Below are 18182 nucleotides of genomic sequence, written 5' to 3' on the forward strand. Positions count from 1 at the left end.
GACAAGTCACCTCGAAGTCCCCTCTGGGTGTGGATGCACGGTGGGGTGTTTGTGACACCTGTTGGCCGCCTGAAAGTTTATGCCCAACCAACACTGCTTCTCTGCTCCTCTTCTCGACTCTGTCAGCCCTTGCCAACTTGGCCTCTTCTAATTTTCTTCACTGCTGTACATGTTCCACTTGCCATCTTGTGTTTCAGTGCGCAAGTGCTTGCACTGAGCATGCACGTGATGTGCTCCCATGAATAAATTGGTGGAATGCAGTTACCATATTTTTGTGCGTATAACCCGCAACAGAATTGCAAAAAAATTGACAGTAAATTAGGGGTGCGGGTTATTTGTGAAGTTCACTTTGAAACGTGGCTTCACGGCAGCGCGTGCAGTGCTCCCTTGAACTCACACCTGAAGGCCAGGTTCTTTGCCATTCTGTTTTATTATCTCTATCTCCTAGGGAGCCCCACCCTTCCCCCACCCTTGCGTGTTGAAGCTCCCCTCTCTCCTCCATTGTCACCCATCCTCCTCTTTACAGATCGCCATTTTGTGTTTAGTAGTTAGTGAATAGTGCATGGACGGTGCTGGTGAAATAGAACATGGATCACAATGAGCTGCTTTCAACGGCCATCCTAGCGCAGCAGAAGCTGATTTTAAAGCTTTCTTACGACGGAGCAAATTGCGACTTGCATGTTTTGTATCACATGTCAAACGTATGTCACCCGTGCCCGCGGTGCTCCCTCGGTCTGCATGAAGTGCTTCGTGATACAGCTCGGTCGCACTTGCTCCCTTCGCTGTTGCCCATGCGAGGGCTGCTCCGTCTGCGCTACCATCCTTTGTTGTGCAAATTATAGTGTACACTATAGTGCGAATGTTAGTTGCGAAGTGATCCAATTCATGTCGTGTGAATTATTCGTCTGCGGTCATGTCCGTTGTGGGAAACTAGCTTCACCGGCATTGCTTAAGAATGGGGAGGGGGTGGGAGGTGGCAGAGCCGCTGGCCGAAGATACAATGTGGACAAGTCATGTATTTGTGAACGGAGCCATTTTGCAAGGATTTTAGAATTGTTGTACGCACTTGCTTCTCTGGGTTATTCTTGCAGATTTTTCTTTTTTCTTTTCGGGCTGTTGTAATTGTATTTACGGTGTATACGCAGTGGCAGGTTATACGTGGAAAAGTACGGTAATTTTCTGGTGTTTACTTGGCTTACGGTCTGTCCAGCACATCACAGAGGTATTAAACCATGTAAATGAGTCCTTGACATTCTTTTGAATTCCTGTAGCACCAGGAGATATTGCCAAGAAGGCCTGCTTGTCATTATCAAAGTGGCTTCAAATTTATTGGGAACAACCATACTCGATACCTCCATGTCTCCACAAAGACTTCAAAGACTGTTCACACTCTTGCTCCTATGAAGTAAATGGTTACTTAGCACCCATTGAGACATAATACACTGAGCAAGATGGAGTTATTGGCATTGACTTATCAGTAGTCCAACTTGCTACATGAGTATACTTTTAAAGCATTGTATAGCGTTCAAGATGTGTTAAGGACATCAACTGAATCTGGTTTATTTGGTTCCTTTGATGCTACATGCAGAAATATAGGAACAATATCAAGTGCAACTACAGAAGATTCTTGATGATACGAATCTGAGGACGACACAAAAATTCGCATTACCCGAAATTCGTATCACTGAAAAACGTTTAAAAAGATCTAGAAAATAGGGGGGCACGCAGATAAAATGGGCGACTCGCTGAAATTTTTCTATGTTAATTTTTTTTTGTGATCCTGAGACCTTCCTTTATAACAAATATTTGGAAACACAGCAGAATTTGAAAAAATTGAATTTTTTTATTGTGTTGTCTTCGAAATTGGGAAGAAAATCTGGATTCAGGAGATGCTATCGCACCACTGATCGGATAGGTACGGCTTTCCATTGACGTAGTGCTGCCATCTTGGTATCGCCATAAACATGAGAGGTTGGGGATTCAGATAGCTGTAGTGTGGTATTTCTCCATGCAGAAATAAAGCCCAACAAAAGCAAACACGAAACGGCGAGAACTAGCATCGAAATTTATTACTGTAGTCAAGTGACATGCAGGGAGCGTTCCTATTAGCTGACGCAAATTAGAATGTAGGACATACTAGAACTCTGTAGTGTCTCGTGCTACTGGCGCGCCGGGTATCCCGCTAGCAGCATGCTGGGTATCGTGCCACTGTTCTATTGCTTTTATCATCTATTGCTTTTATCATCCACTGCGGCGTGAAAAGTGCTTCGCAACATTAGAAATATGTATTGAACATTGTAAGCTACTGGACTGGGGTCGGGACTTTTGAAAAATTTGTATCAGGCGGGATCATATCACTGAGATTCTGCTGTATAATTGTCAAGGTTTTACTAGTCCTTCTGAAAGTTCCATCACATTGTGTTTGTGTTTTCTTTGAAAACTGTTTGAGGTTTGGCTAAAACAGTGCTCTGAATGTTAAGTTTACAGAATTGTGGTTAGTCTTTTTCTGTCCTACATTTTGGTTTTGCGTATAGTGGCATACACCCTTCTGGATTGCACAAGCCATTTTTCTTTTTTCTTTTATATGTGTGCAGGAAACACCAGTACGAGCGAAAAACTATGAATTTGCAACTGTCTTACTACGTGAAAGAGAACTTCATGGCAGAGCACAAGAGCAACATCTACCGAATAGAGATGGACGTGGAAGCTGACCACATAGCGAATCTACGGAGCTCCTGTTTCCGGGAGAAGAACTACAGTCAGTTTTCTTCCTTTGTCTTTGAAGGGGCACTAAGGAAAATGCTATGTTAAGTTGGATTGGTAGATTGCACTTCTTGAACAAGAAATGCGGAACCTTTACCAATACTTCCTACTATTTAACCATGTTCTATAGAACAGTGATATATATGGAATAATAACTTATATCAAATGCTTGTGAATTACTTCAATTACGTTCAAAATTTTCTGCACTGAATCACAAGGCACTTCAAATGCTTGTGAATTACTTCAAAAACATTCAAAATTTTGTGCACTGAGTCACAAGGCACTTCAAATTCTCTAGTGCCAGAACAGTTTCACATTGAATGCATGCTTAGCTACCTGTTCTACTGCTGTGTGTGCTGTCCTCGGCACTCTTTTCGACTAACATATTTTCTTAGGGGTGCCATTCTAAAAACTTTGTGCATACCTCCTATGCTATTGCTTTCATAAGCGCACATGGCTTCATGGCTTGTCTTGTCACATGCCTCAAATGTATCTAGGTGCAACATGCTCTCTGATACCTCCGCGTAGTTTGAGGAAGCCAGGGCACATTGACGAGCTGAATTATATAGTCTCAGAAGTATCGTAAAAGCTCACCATGTAATGTACAGTCGATACCATTAGGAGAAGCACACTTGCAGGGCCATAGCGCAGCGTTCAATACAGTTGAAACCACTTATAACAATATTCAAGTGCCACGAAAATTCCATTGTTATAACCGATAATTGTTATAACCGGGTTGCGTGAAAAAATCAAAATGGGGGGATGGCATCACTTTGGTGGCCCCAAAAAGGGCCTTTTAAACATTGTGAAAAGGCTGCTACGGCAGCTTGTCAGCTTCAGAAATCCAGAAGAAACGATGAGGCGAGATCGCCACAAGCATCTCGCCATGTAATTCTCACTGGCTTGCACGAGAAAAGCCTATGTCCTTCAGCCTTGCATGTTTTACACAAAGCTTGCCGACATTCTTATCCAAAGCATCCAGGGGCTCCTTGTAGTGCTGTGGAAGGTTCCTCATGAAAACAAAGCCCCGGAGAAACCGAATCATGTGCCGGGCCTCCTGTGAGAATAACGTTGAGGCAGCCTGCCCATCCACGTCATTGCTACCATCGTCACCGTCGCTATCCGATGCAAGGATGTTCACAACGATCGCCTCATCGGCTAGAAGCACTTAGTTTTCAAATGTATAGCCGTGCACTTTCTTTTCATTGGCAACGTCGTGCACTGCCTATGATCAGCGGGCACATAAGCCATCTTCCATTTCGACGGTGATTCGAACCAGCTGTTGTCAAATGAGGCTGTGAAACGGCTTGGCCAGGAACGATTTCGACACAAGCAACAAATAACGTACGTGAGCGATTAAGCTGTTAGCAGAACTGCACTGAATGAAAAGAAAGCGAGCAACATGCGAGCAATCTGCGAGCAGCGCAGTTGGCACATCCCATTCGTGTTCGGAGGGGTGGAACGGTGACAGCAGAGAGGCACGCAGAGTTGGCTGGAAAATGAGCGTGCGGCGGCTATTGGAGCAGCGGCCCATCGTGCAGCTGCTGAAATTTGTCTTTCTTTTTTTTTCTTCTCAAGGATTTCGCATTTCACTACCTTTTGGCACTGACACCCAGCAGCTAGACTTCCTCGTTATAACAGATAATGCTGTATCGGGGCATTGTAGTAAGTGGGTTATCTCACCATGGAAAACATACAAAAGTTGACTGTGCAGCAGCTTCTCATTGTTATGACCGATATATTGTTAAAACCGGTATCGTTACAAGTGGGTTCGACTGTATCTCGAATGTGGCAGTGAACAGGAGTTCGATATACAAAAGAACAGTCTGGTGGGCTAGTTGGTACTGCATAAGTTGCAGTAAGCGCAAAAGAGCACGCAAGACGACAGAGAAGACAAAGACACAGCACCGTGTCTTTGTCTCCTCTGTCATCCTGCATGCTTTCTTGTGCCTTACCTCGAGTTCGATGTGTGCTTAGTGCAGTGCTATACTTTTTCATGGTATTTCTGAAGGGGTGTTATAACTGTTCGATATGCCCTGGTTTGATATGTCAAGGATTGATTGCAAAATATAGCTAGGCTTTGTACTTGTGAACCTGCTTATTTCTGTGCATCAATGTGTCCTGGCTGCCTCAAGCTGCATAGAGTTATTAGAGAGCATGTTGCAGCTTGATACACCCAAGGCAAGTGCGCTTCTCCTAATGGGATGCCATCACTTCTCGCATCATTGGAAATATTCATGCCAATGAAGCGGCACGGTTTTGGCAGATGCTGTCAAACAAGGCATTGAATCTGAAGGGCAGTACATGCCATGGAGGAAAAATGAGCAAGGTGCGTGTCTGAAGATATGAATGGCTCGTGCAGCAAGGGTCCAGGCAAAGAATGATTTTATTTCCGCGAGGGGAAATGCAGCAGGCAACTTACAGCGTTTGGCGCTGAGTGGCGTCCTGACGTAAACGACCCAAAACCGAAACCAGAAGCCAACACAGGATACCACATCACCTCTCCCTTGAGAGGAAAATGCGCTGCTCGCTCTCCTCGCAGCAAAAGCAAGTCATGAGTTACAGAAGAATACATGTTAGCACTGTAACACACGTGTTTGGTGATGACATCTTTATACAATAGAAAATGACGTCTTTGACTTCCCCATTGTAAGAAAAACATACAACATGAAAACAGAAAATGAACACGATTGCACTACAGTCCTGAAGAGTTTCAGTACCCGTCTTGGGAAGACGATGAGATGCAGAATTGCACACACAGATCACACATGAAAAAGAGTTCACAGAGTACAAAAGTAGACAGTGCAAACATCTGTGTGCCCCCTGAGACAGCACTGATGGGTGGCTCATTTGCCCTAAGCCTGACTCGAGACAGCTCTGTGGCTGTCGTGGATTGGAGATTGTGCGTATACAGCACTTTACACTCCCAAGAAGTTGGGATAGTCCCCCCATAAGGATGCTAACGACTTAAGTAATGTTCAAAAACTTTTTGGCGTGAAAGACAAATTCGTATGGCAGCTATTACCGTAGTGAATATGTGCATACTACATGCTTATGCTGCGAGAAATGTAACGTACAAGAAATGTATGGTATGCCCTCTTAGGAGGTGCTAAGAAATCAAGAGAAGTGTTCCTACCACTAGGACCCACCGATAAATCTGCAGTATAGCAGTAAGTACAGCGTGCGCATTGCACCCTCTATGCTGCCATAAATCCCCCCATTTGAAGGATACTACTTGGGTACTATTTACCTAACAAACATGTAAGGAAAACTTTTGGCGTAAAGAGCCGAATTCGCATGGGAGGGTTGAAACCTCTGCAGACAATAAACCAAGGCAGAAAACTACTTGGAAACATAATTCTTAAACCGTACTGGAGGTTGTCTATGACGTGTAGATCTGCAAAGGACTGGTTCAGGTTGTAGAGGAGGAACAGTGGAAGTGTTACTCATACAGGGACTGGAAGGTGTTTTCAGGAGCAGTGTCTTGGGGTGGAGTGTTGTACGGACATTCAGGAGACTTCTCTGCACGGGGTGAACCCGATGGCAGTGGTGAAACAGGCGGTTGCAAAGATGTGGCTGCCTCAGGAAAACGGGTACCATTAGGAACTGGAAGGTGGAAAACTATCATCAAAGGATGTGTCGCCATTGAAATGACTCCTTTCATTTGTTGTTTCACCCTGACGTACCGAGTACTTCACCAGTTTAGACACATTCCAACGCTTGCCATTTTCTAGCTGGAAGGTACTGCGACCTACTTTGCAATAAGTCTTGAACGGACCGGAGTATTTAGGACCAGATTTCCGTGAAGTACGTACCCTGACCAAATCGCCTGGCTGAAACTGAGGACATTGGTTGCGCGATGACGATCCACATATTTCTTAGTATTTTCCTGTTTTTCACGTACTCTACTCTGCACTTCCTGGCGCAACTTTGGAGAAGCAAATTCAGGATGAATTGGAGGCATGTTTGTGACGTCCAGATGAGTTCGTCAACTATGGAGCAGCATAGCTGGAGACACACTGGTAGTCATACGTGGAATAAACCTGTAAAATTTTAAGTATTCTAAGACCGCAAGCCTGAGGTCTCGCTCTTCCAAAATAGCAATCTGTATGAACTCTTTAAGGACACGGTTAAATCTTTCTACATGGCCATTGGCCTGTGGGTAGTAAAGAGAAGACAAAAAATGCTTAATGCCTCTTTCCTTCAGAAAATTTTCGAACTATGCAGAAACAAACTGTGGTCCATTGTCGGACACTATAGCATCAGGAAATCCTTCTCTACTGAATATGGACATGAGACTGCGCATGATGGCTTCGGATGTGACGGAAGCAACTTCGGGCCACTTGGAATGATAGTCAACCATGACCAATGCAAAGCGTGCATACTGTGGAGCATGATCAAGAGGGCCTATTATGTCTTATGGCTAACTTCTATGGTCTTAATGGCCATTCGACAGGTTTTAATGGCGCAAAAGATGGTTTGGCAGATTTATCTGCTTGTTGGCACATAAAGCAGTTTCTCACAAGTTCATCAACTTGCCTATCCATGTGAGGCCACCAGTAGATGCCTCTCAATCTGAGCTTGGTTTTCGTGATGCCTAAGTGACCTTCATGAGCAATAGACAAAAGTGTCTGACGCTGGGAAGCAGGAGGAACGATATGTTCACATCGGAGAAGCAGATTATCCATGTAGGACAATTCAGACTGTACAGCAGCATATGCCTGTAACTCTGGTGGAAGGTCCGCCACAGTTCTCCATCCTTTTACTATTTTGTCTTTTAATGCTTCGCATACTGGATCTGCTTGTGTGGCTGCTTGGAATTCCTCCTTTGTAATACAAGATGAAACTAAAGACACTATTTCCTCATCTAGTGCTGGTTCACATTCAGGAAGGACAGGTAGCGTGACAATGCGTCCGCAATGACATTTTGGTCACCTTTACAGTACTCAATGGTGAAATTGTAATATAGCAATCTTGCATTCCACCTTGCAATTCTTAATGGTCGCTGTCCAGGACCCTTTGAAGATAGCAATGCGACTAAGGCTTGGTGATCAGTTCGTAGAGTGAACTGTGGACCCCACAAGTAAGCATGCCAGTGTTCACATGCAAACAGACATGCCAATGCTTCCCGTTCGCCTATGGAGTATCGTCGTTCTGCGGAATATAATGTACGAGAAGCAAAAGCTACTGTAAAGAGCTCATTTCCGCATTTTTGCTGTAGGACGTCTCCTATGCCAACGTCGGAAGCATCAACTGTCACAACAATAGGAAGATGCGGATGAAACATGCGTACCACCGGGCGTGATGCAAGTACGTTTTTAATCGCCTGAAAGCTGTAATCAGTATCCCGATCCCAGACAAAGGCTTGTCCTTGCCTTAGGAGTTTCCTTAGCGGTTCCACTATGTCGGCATACTGCGGGATGAATTTAGCATAATATCCCGTGAGGCCCAGAAATGGATGTAGAGCCTTTTTGTCCTTAGGCTGTGGTGCCTCCATGATTGTCTGAATTTTGCTATCCATCGGCGAAATGCCGCTTGCAGAAATTTTATGTCCTAAGAAAGTTAATTCTGGGACACTGAATACGCACTTGTGGTTAAGCTGCATGCCTTCATTACTTATTCTAGACAGCACAGTTTGCGAATTTCTGTCGTGGTCACGTTGAGTGTGACCACCCCATACAAGAACATCGTCAAGGTAACACAAGGTGCCTGGACAGTCTTTTAAAACAGATTACGTGATCTGCTGGAAAGCGGATGGCGTAGATGCCAAACCAAAACGCACACACTTGAAGCGAAAAAGACCGTCATGAGTGATAAAAGTAGTAAGCTCGCGGCTTTTCTCTGACAATAAAACTTGATGATAAGTGGCGGACTTCAAGTCCAACTTACTAAAGACTGTAGCACCAGCGAGTCGATGCAACAGTTCGTCAGCCCTTGGTAGCGGAAAGGCATCGATGATGATAGCCTTGTTGGGGTCTCGAAGATCGACGCAAAGTCAAATGGAATTGTCCTTCTTCGGAAGGACGATGAGCGGAGAAATCCACTTGGACGCAGTGACGTTCGATGACATCAGCTGATTCCAGGTGTTGCAGCTCGGCGGAGACTTGCTCCCGGAGAACTAGAGGTAGAGGACACAGTTTTGCAGAGACTGGTTGCACTGCAAGCTCGGAGACAAACGTCGTGGACGAAGCCCTGTACAAGTCCCAATTGTCCTGAGAACAGATAGGCGAACTCTCCTGGAGCGTTGTGAGGAAGAGACGGAAGCTGGATGCTTGGGTCAGCTGGAAGTCCTGATACTTGCTGACATGTGAGTGAAGACCCTTGAATGTCAATGCCCAAAGCTTGAATGGCGTCTAAGCCCAGAAGAAAAGTGCCTTGGTTCGTGACGTGAAATGTCACTAGTGCAGCCTTGTTGTGGTACTTGACGAGCACTGAGAAATGTCCTGAATGCAGAATTTCTTGCTGCGAATAATTCTGGAGTCGAAGACTCGAAGGAGATAATGGAAAAACCTTGAAATATTCTTCGTATAAGGAGCTGTTCATCAGCGACACCGTAGCTCCTGTGTGCACGAGCAACTTGAGGGTAGTATTCGCAATGAGGACTTCAGCGTGAATTGTTGCCGGACGGAAATTCGGTGCTTGAATTGTAAGCGCAAACGGGACTGTAGTGGCCGAGTCTGTATCAGCGGTAACGAAAACAAGCTGCGTTTGAGCAGGAGACTGTCGCTGCGTTCGGTTCCTCGAACGGCAAATCAAAGCGTAATGTACGCACGGCAGGTAACATGCTTTGCCGGACAGGTTGGATTGGATGCGATGTGGTGAGGTGAACCACATTGGTAGCAATGGACTGCGATGGCTCGACTAGCTTCGCGGAGTTCGGGCCAAGCGTCACGTTGGCCGGCCTCCCGCGGATGCGACTGTCTGCCATGCCGTTGAGCGCCACGTTGAAGGTGCCGGGTCCAGGGAGAAGGGTGGCAAGAACCGCTATCTTGCGCGCCCGGGTGAGGAAGTCGGTGATGGTGATGGCTGGTGACGCCATCTTGGCATTGTGTCGAGACGCGCTGAACAGACAAGCTGTTGAAGACTTGAAGTTCCTTGTCAACTTGCTGTATGCTTTGTCCGACTTGCTCGGCTTTATTGAGCATTAGGGACGATTCTTCGTAGAGTAGCCTTTCTTGTATTCTTGCTGATGCGACGCCTTGCAGAATTTGGTCGCGAAGGGACTCGTCGTGCCAAGCGCCGAACACACAAACAGGTGCCAGCCTTTGTAGCGCGGTGACAAAGTCCTGAAAGGTTTCCCCGGGTAGTTGCTTCCTGTCCCGGAAGATAATGCGATGCACCAGGGGATTGGTGCTTTCTTCGTAATGCTGGTCGAAAATGTGAAGAATGTCTTCGAAAGTAGTAGCTGTCTGGTCCGTTTGCGACTCGAGGTCGTAGTAGAGACGCTTCCCCTCGAAGCCCAAGTTACTTAGTAAAATGGCTTTCTTCCTGTCTTGTAGTGCTTCGCATCCGGTCGCCTGGAGAAACGTGATAAAAATAAAAAAATAAAGATAATGTTTCCACGTGAGCCAGGGTACCGAAGGAATACCGGGTAATGCAAGGCAAGGTGGCATGGGGGTTGCGAACGCCATGCTGGGTACCAAGAACAAAGGCAGGGCAGTCGAGGTGGATGGAGCAGAAGTAGATGTAGCATCTTGCATGTCCGAAGCAGGATAAGAGCAGCAGTAAAACGGCCAGAGCACGTAGGAAAAGAGTAAACGGTTTACCTCATCACCAGTTTGTTGTAACTTCGACGGGGCGGCCGGATGGAGGACCCACGGCATGAGGCCTAATCGGCAGGGGCGCGCAGTGCCGCAAGAAAGGAGCCAGACTACTCAAGTCGAGGACCAGGCAAAGAATGATTTTATTTCTGCGAGGGGAAATGCAGCAGGCAACTTACAGCGTTTGGCGCCGAGTGGCGCCCTGACGTAAACGACCCAAAACCGAAACCAGAAGCCAACACAGGATACCACATGCTTGTGGCAGTTCGAGCCCTTGTGGACAGTTAAATGCACATATTCGTTCTTTTGGACGTTCTCGCGGTCCCTGGGAGATTGAAAAATCTGATGTTAGCTGTATTTTATGTGTATAACATCAAGTGTATGTTTAATGTGTTGTTGAGTAATTTTTAATCGGTGTCATTGAATTAGTAAATAAAGGCAGTTGGCTAACTTTTTAATTGTTCTAATTCTCAAGATGTCAATTAGGGGGTTGTAGAGAATCGTAAGAGACGTGAAAATGAAGTGTTCCCACCAAGGTACACATTGTGTGCTTACTTTTTCCATGTAATCAGGACCTTTGTAGCGCAAAATGTGTTTGCCATATCAGAAATTCGTTATCAATTGACTTTCCCTCAAAAGCTACCATCAAAGAACAGAACAAGGTATAGAAGAGGTGCTTTACTCCCCAAAATAATGTGCTCTGTGCTTATACTGGCAGAAATTGGTGATTGAGGCCTCGTTCAATAGTGTCAACCTGATAATGGCACTCTCAAGTTTCACAAGCTGTGGACGTAGTTGTAAGTCAAGCCGCTTCCATATCCAAGATGTTTGAGCAAGGCTATGCAACACAAGACAGTCACCCCCGTATTCAGAAATGCATTTAAACTTGAAGCCCATGCTTGACTTGATCTAACTGACGCCTGGCGTGAATGTGCCCAAGACACTTGTTACGTTTCCTTCGGCGTGTTCACGACAGGTGTCATTTAGATCAAGCGAAGCGTTTACAATATCTAGATCTCATACCTTTGAAACCCCAGAGAGGGGGTCAAAATAAATAAAGTTCTTCAGAGATGTCCGTTGAGATGTCTACATCATCAGCAGTAAGTCATACTAACTCTGCCCGCAGTCGGCATGAGTTTGGCGCCTTGTGTCCACAAGGCTGATGACATCCCACACTTTGTAGATATCAACTGAGCAGAATGAAATACAAGGTTTCCGAAAGCAGTTTTATATTTGCACAGGCTTAACCTCCTTCCACGATAGCTTCATTATTTTTGTTCTATCACAAAATGAGATCCTGGGCATATGCCCTTGATTGGCAGCTTCACAAATTCATTGAGAAAGTAGGCTTCAAGAATCTGTATTTGTTGCATGTTGCCATTCTTAGCACCTGCCTAATTGATCTTGCGGCTATCTCTAACATTGCGGTCTGTGCAAGAATAAAAAAAATACAAGCACTTCGCTGCTGGCCTTAAACTGAGTTCATGACGTCTGCAAGGAAAAATAATTGTTTCACGCTGTTCGGGAGCATTAACAGTCTGCGAGCACTAAATACAGGGAAAAAATACACAGCCGTAATTGTGTGTTTAAATTTTCAGGAATTTTTTTTTAATTGTCTGTGACAGAAAGCATAATTCTTGTCCTTTAGCTAGATTATTCGAAGAGGCAGACATTACTTACTAGCATGAGAAATCTAAACGCATATTCAACTAATTAACCAAAATTTACTAGTTAACTTCATTAATTGCTTTACAGCACATATTGCAATTTACAAATTGTGGCCAGTGAGATTGCAGAATGTATTCACTTGAAATGAATCTCCAGGATGACACCAGTTTCAAGATATCATATTCCAATGTGCCGGATGAAATGCATGGGCATTCTAGTTACTTTTGTGCTTCAGTGAATAAAGTGTTTTGTTTAAAAAGCGAGTGGAACAACAGCGCATTTTTTCAGTGAGTTTGCTGGTGCATATCTCCAAACTTAAGTCATTCTGGATATGCCTTGCAAACTCACCAGCAACAATTTGTAAATTGAAATATGTAGCACAAAGTAATTATTTAAGAAGTTTATTCGTGTTTCTTTTTAATTAGTTGAATATATGTTTCTCCCGGCCACGGCGGCCGCATTTCGATGGGGGCGAAATGCGAAAACACCCGTGTGCTTAGATTTAGGTGCACGTTAAAGAACCCCAGGTGGTCAAAATTTCCGGAGTCCTCCACTACGGCGTGCCTCATAATCAGAAAGTGGTTTTGGCACGTAAAACCCCAAATATTATTATTATTGAATATATGTTTCAATTTCTTTTGCAAGTAATATCCAGCCCAAGAACTAGAATTGTGATATCTACAAAAGGGAATTTCTAAAAATTCCTGAAAACTTGAAAATGATGGCCCGTTATATGCCAAGTGTATTTGTCCGGAAATTAGTTTGCAGAATCTGTAAGGGGTCTGCTTAATATGTATGCCCTATTGCTACTTGGTAAAGGCTACCTGGCCACTGCAAAGTGCAGTTGATTGGCTTCTACTTTCTTGCAATAGAATGAATCGACGCCTATTCAATAGATGCATGTCTTGATCGTTGGTGAGGGTCAGACAGAGCCACACTTCATTAGAAAAATCTCTGTTCCGGGTACATTAATGCTTTGAGCATTTTGGAGCACTAGTCCACCATTTTAGCTTCACTTTGTTGCAGAGGCTTTAGACTGTATATTATGCTGTGGAATGCCTTCGATTCATAGGTTCTAGCATGAAGACGGCAGTGTTGGAATGGAAAGCTTTTTGAAGTCTTGTTTCTGGCCCTTGCTTGCAGAAGAGAGCCTGCTTTGGCGAGCCAAGAGCCTACGAGATACCAGCTTGGAGGAGCGGGCTCTGGAATACCAGATGCCATCATGTGACCGGCTGGCCCAATTGTCACGCATGCGTGTCTGACCCTGCTGCAGTGGGTGCACTCCTAAGCCAGGTCCTCCCTGTGTTGGCCCCCGGGAATACACAGAAGCAGTCGCCACGATTCTGTTATGTCACCTTACATCTCCAGCTGTTCCTTTTCCTCCTACACGCTTGTTTGTGTACATACAGAGATTGTCTTGTCTTTTGTTTCTGTTTCATTGCCTTTTTATCCCTGCTGGATGTGCGGCAAGGGTTCATGGAGTTTGAGGGGACTGCTGGCTGTACATTACTATACATAAATAGTGAAATTGATTATGGTGAGAGTATTGCAAGATAACTTTTGTGAATATGTTAAGTTTGGGATTGCCTGCATCTTTTCTGTGATTCTCTTGCCGTCAGCTGGCACACAGTGCAAAGGGCAATCTGTCTCTGTAGCTGGAGCCTTGTGTAAGTCTTCTGTCCAGGTGCATACTTTGTTCGCTGCACCGAGAGCACTGTGCAGGCTTGTGTACATTGACAACTACGTCAAGGTTTTTATCTTGTAACCTATTTGGTGACGGTTTTCAAATGTGGCACAGTTGATCAGGTCGATTGTTGCTAATTTTATATGGTGCACGATCGCTGTGTGCATTGAGTGATCTGTGCTACCCTTGTCAATAAGGCATTTGACTTTGGTCTCAAGGGCACACTATCAGTTAGTATGAGGAGAACATGAGATTGCTTGAGCAGGACATTCAATGATCTCGTGTTTCATCATTGACTGTGCAGCTGCCATAGTTTACAGGCATGAAAGTAGTGTGTTGCTGCAGCCTTGCAGTTCTGGATGCGTATCATTTTGACCATTCTTTATCTTCCTCCCTTCTTTTTCTATAGAGGACTTTCTTGCCTATTTGAGCATTTAAGTATACTTTTCTTCCTTTTTAAGAAAAATTGAAGGGGAAAGCTGGTAAAAAGCAGTTGTTCTAGTGTTTTCAATGTGTTGGTTTTAGATGTGATGTAGTAGCAGTTGCTCTCACCACACTTTCAGACATGCTGGGTGCCACTGTAGATCTGCACCACTTGCAGTGTATTTTTAGTGTGTGCAACATAGCCAAGTGCAGTGCTGGGGTGTCGCATGGAAGGGCTCAACGACACAAGGCATGACTGCTTCAACCACACCCTGTGCTGGCTTGACCGTGTGTGGAAAACAGTGGTGTGTGTGCGTGGTTGTGGGGAGGGCACCAGTGAGGATCAGGAGGGTACAACTTTGCATCTCATGATAACGAAGAGCAGATACGGCATTGTCAGTGAGCGGAATTGCGTGCCTGCAATGTCCCACAACATTGACGTGGTATTATCTGGAGACTGCCGTCTCGTCCTTTTTATGTGCAGTTGGAATGTTCAATCTGCTTGTGGATGCAATTGCATGCAGCCTTTTGTACTGCATTGTCGGAAGACATAGCTTCTTATCCTGCTAAGAAGGTGCACTGTTTATAAAGTGTGCTGTTGTTGAGCTTGTGAAGAATGCATTGCGTGTAAATAGAGGAAATTTTGGAGTCAACCGTGAAATAAGTTTAAGGCTGTAAAGACTGCAAAAGAGCCATTATTTGCCTTTGGTTAGTTGCTCATTGTCCTGACTTTTCCCTTTCCCATTTTTGCTCCTTTTATTGATCAGGGAGTGGGGCAAGTGGTCAGCACCGCACACTTTGCCATGCGTTGAGTAGATACTGACTCTAGTATTTTTCTTTTTCGGCAGTTGATGTGCAGCATAAGCCCTGCTTTTTGTGAAAAAAAAGAAGATAGGTTGAGAGGAGTTAAGCATGCGAGCACATTTTTGATCAATAAACATACGAAGAAGGTTTACTTTTTGTTTGTTTGTCTTCTTGATGAACTAGATGCAGGCCAATGTGTCATCAATGTGTCCCATTAAAGCGGCTGCATGCTGCTACAAATGTGCGCTACCGAACTTCTGAGTGCTGCATCAAAAAAGGACCTCTAAAATAAAAAGGAGCCGCATGCAACATCGGGTAGCATGGTGAATCTTCTGCAGGTTGTAGGGATACGGGGATGGCAACAGCGATACCGCGGTTGCCGCACGCCTGCTGGACAACCGCGTTCTGGATCAAGGATACAATGACCGACCATAGCCTGCAAAAAGGGAAAGAATTTACTACATTCGCAACATAAACGGTACTTTGAGCAGGCCAGCTATTTGTAAATGTCATGAAGGTATTCCCACCTAAAGGCTGGAGTATGGGTGGCCGCAGTGTCTGCAGCAATAATACGCAAATGATTTCCTACGCGTGGGAAAATGGAGCAAGTGGACGGCGGACACTTCCTCCCTCACTGTTCGCTGGGCACCAATGAGACCTGGGTGAAGTCTGTGGGGTTCCTTGTGAAGCGAGAGACGCATTGTGTGCTTTTATGTGTGATCCGTTGTATGGCATGTCGTATCCGACTTGCTGCATGTGACGATTAGAGAAATGTCCTCGTTTGGAGCAAGAGAGCCAGCAAAGCAAAAAAATGCTGCATTGTCTAGTGTGGAACTTCATTCTTCTTGCAGTTTCTTTTTCTGTTTTCAGGCATGGAGGAGGGAGGAGGAATAAACTTTTATTGTAGAACCAGCACTTTATGATGGCCGGGCCTAGGCCTCCCACGAAGGGACGTCGAGGGCTTGCCTCGCCGCCGCCTCGCGGGCGTGCTGGGTCGCCCAGGTTTGGTCGTCGAGGGCGGAGCTCTGCAGAGCCTCATGCAACCTCGACGAGAGAGTCGTGGTGTTAGTCTGTGCGTACTGTGCTGGGCACTCCCATAGCATATGCGGAAGCATAGCCGGGTGAATTCCACAGCACCGGCAGTTGGGGGTAGTGTAGACGTCCGGAAATATAAGGTGGAGGCGGGCGGGTGAAGGGTACGTGTTTGTTTGTAGTAGACGCAGGGTGGTAGCCTGCGCCCGGCTGAACTTTGGGTGAGGCGGGGGGAAGATTCGGCGACTCAGGTAAAAGGCCTTAACGAGATCGTTATAAGTTGTCAGACTGTCCCTGGTGTCCAACTCATCTCCAGTGACTCAGGCGCGGTTGACTAGGCCTCGCGCAATGGAGTGGGTGACCTCGTTGAGATTGGGGAGGTGTGGTTGGACAGGGCCCGCATGGGACGGGATCCATGTTAGGGAGATTATGCTGTCTTTAGAGTGTGGTGCCTGGCAGAGGATGCGAAGAGCTTGGGGAGAAATACGCCCTTTGCTGAAGTTAGTAACGGCTGAGCGAGAGTCACACACTATGGTGTGACAGGTGGGATCTAAAGTGGCCAGGGCGATGGCCACTTCTTCAGCCGTCTCTGCAGTGGGGGTAGTGACGTTGCAGGCATGGTGTAGGGCGCCATCGCGTGTGGCGACGGCCACAAATCGTGTGCCATGGGAGTATTGGGCTGCATCAACAAATGTGACGCCAGGTACGTTGGCAAGGGCTTTTATGATAGCTCCGGCCCGAGCTTGGCGCCGGGCCCTGTTATATTCAGGGTGCATATTTCTAGGGATAGGGTCTATGTAGATCCAGCTACGGATGTCTGTCGGGATCGGTTGTTTGGGGCCCTGTTGCGGATGGTAGGTGAAGCCAAGCGTGGACAGAATAAAGTGCCCCGTTTCAGTATGGGTGAGCCGTTCAAGCTGAGAGCGTTGTTGGGCTTCAATGAGTTCGGATAGGTTGTTGTGAACTCCCAGTTGGTTGAAGAGTTCAGTGCTGGTGCAATGCGGGAGCCCAAGTGCTTGCTTGTAGACCCCTCGTATGAGGGTGTCGAGCTTGTTCTGCTCAGCCCGGTACCAGTTGAGGTACGCAGCAACGTAGGTAATGTGGCATATGACAAAGGATTGGACGAGTCGGAGAAGGCTTTCTTCTTTGAGTCCTCCTCGTCGGTTAAATATACGTTTAAGAAGTCGTAGGGTGTTTTGAGATTGGGCACAGATCTTGTTGAGAGCCAAGGCGTTGGAGCCGTTGGTAGAGATGGTGAGACCGAGAACCCGGATACTAGGGACGTGTGGGATAGGACTGCCATCTTGAAGTTGTAGGGTGATGGCGTCACAGGGTCGGTGATCAGACTGGTGTTTGGGAGGGCGACCCCGCTGAATGGGCTTGTATAGCAGAAGCTCCGATTTAGCCGGCGAACAGTGCAGTCCAGTCCCTTGGAGATAGGCTTCAACCGTGTCAATCGCCGTTTGTGGAGGCCTGATTCCACTTGACCATCACTGCCTCGGTACGACCAGATGGCGTGGGAAAAAAAACTTTTATGCAGCATGTATGATCAGCAGAAAGATGGATTGGAAATTTTTTTATGATTGCCTACGATTTTCTTATTGACAATTTTGCTCTCACGATATTTAAGAAGTTAAATTATGTTAATAGGAAAAATACAAAAATAGTCTGACTTGATTCAAGCGATGGCAAACATTACCTTGGTTCCGGCCAGCTACGCGGCAATCGCACATTTTCCAATTTTGGCACTGGTTACGTGACAGCCTGCGTATAGACGTACAGTCTTCAAAAATTTTTAAAACATCGCAGTTTCGCCCAAAAGTCGGAAGCATCGATTGAGATATTAAATTAGTGGACAGATATACGAAATAAGGATAGTAGTTTTATCGGCCGTATAAAGTTGTAAACATATGTATACTTGCTAAACGAGCTTAGTGTCACGCACGCACAAGCAAACGTTAATGCATCTCGCTGGGTGACCGTGGGCATAAACTCGCTGTCAAAACGCTGGAGGAAGCGAGGCAGCAGCAGCGAGCGAATTGACCTTC

At 45.8% G+C, this 18182-nt stretch overlaps 1 protein-coding gene across 1 annotated transcript in view; it reads left to right on the plus strand.

The window, feature by feature from the left end:
- LOC139049717 (dnaJ homolog subfamily B member 14) overlaps positions 1–15253 on the plus strand; it is an 83797-nt gene extending 68544 nt beyond the window's left edge. Inside the window, exons 7-8 of the mRNA XM_070525468.1 lie at positions 2595–2758; positions 13335–15253. Coding sequence (XP_070381569.1) covers positions 2595–2758; positions 13335–13453 — 283 coding nt within the window. The 3' untranslated portion in view covers positions 13454–15253. The remainder of the gene's footprint in view (positions 1–2594; positions 2759–13334) is intronic.
- Positions 15254–18182: the final 2929 nt, after the last annotated feature.

Source organism: Dermacentor albipictus, chromosome 1 (assembly GCF_038994185.2).
Source record: "Dermacentor albipictus isolate Rhodes 1998 colony chromosome 1, USDA_Dalb.pri_finalv2, whole genome shotgun sequence".
NCBI classification, from domain to species: domain Eukaryota; kingdom Metazoa; phylum Arthropoda; class Arachnida; order Ixodida; family Ixodidae; genus Dermacentor; species Dermacentor albipictus.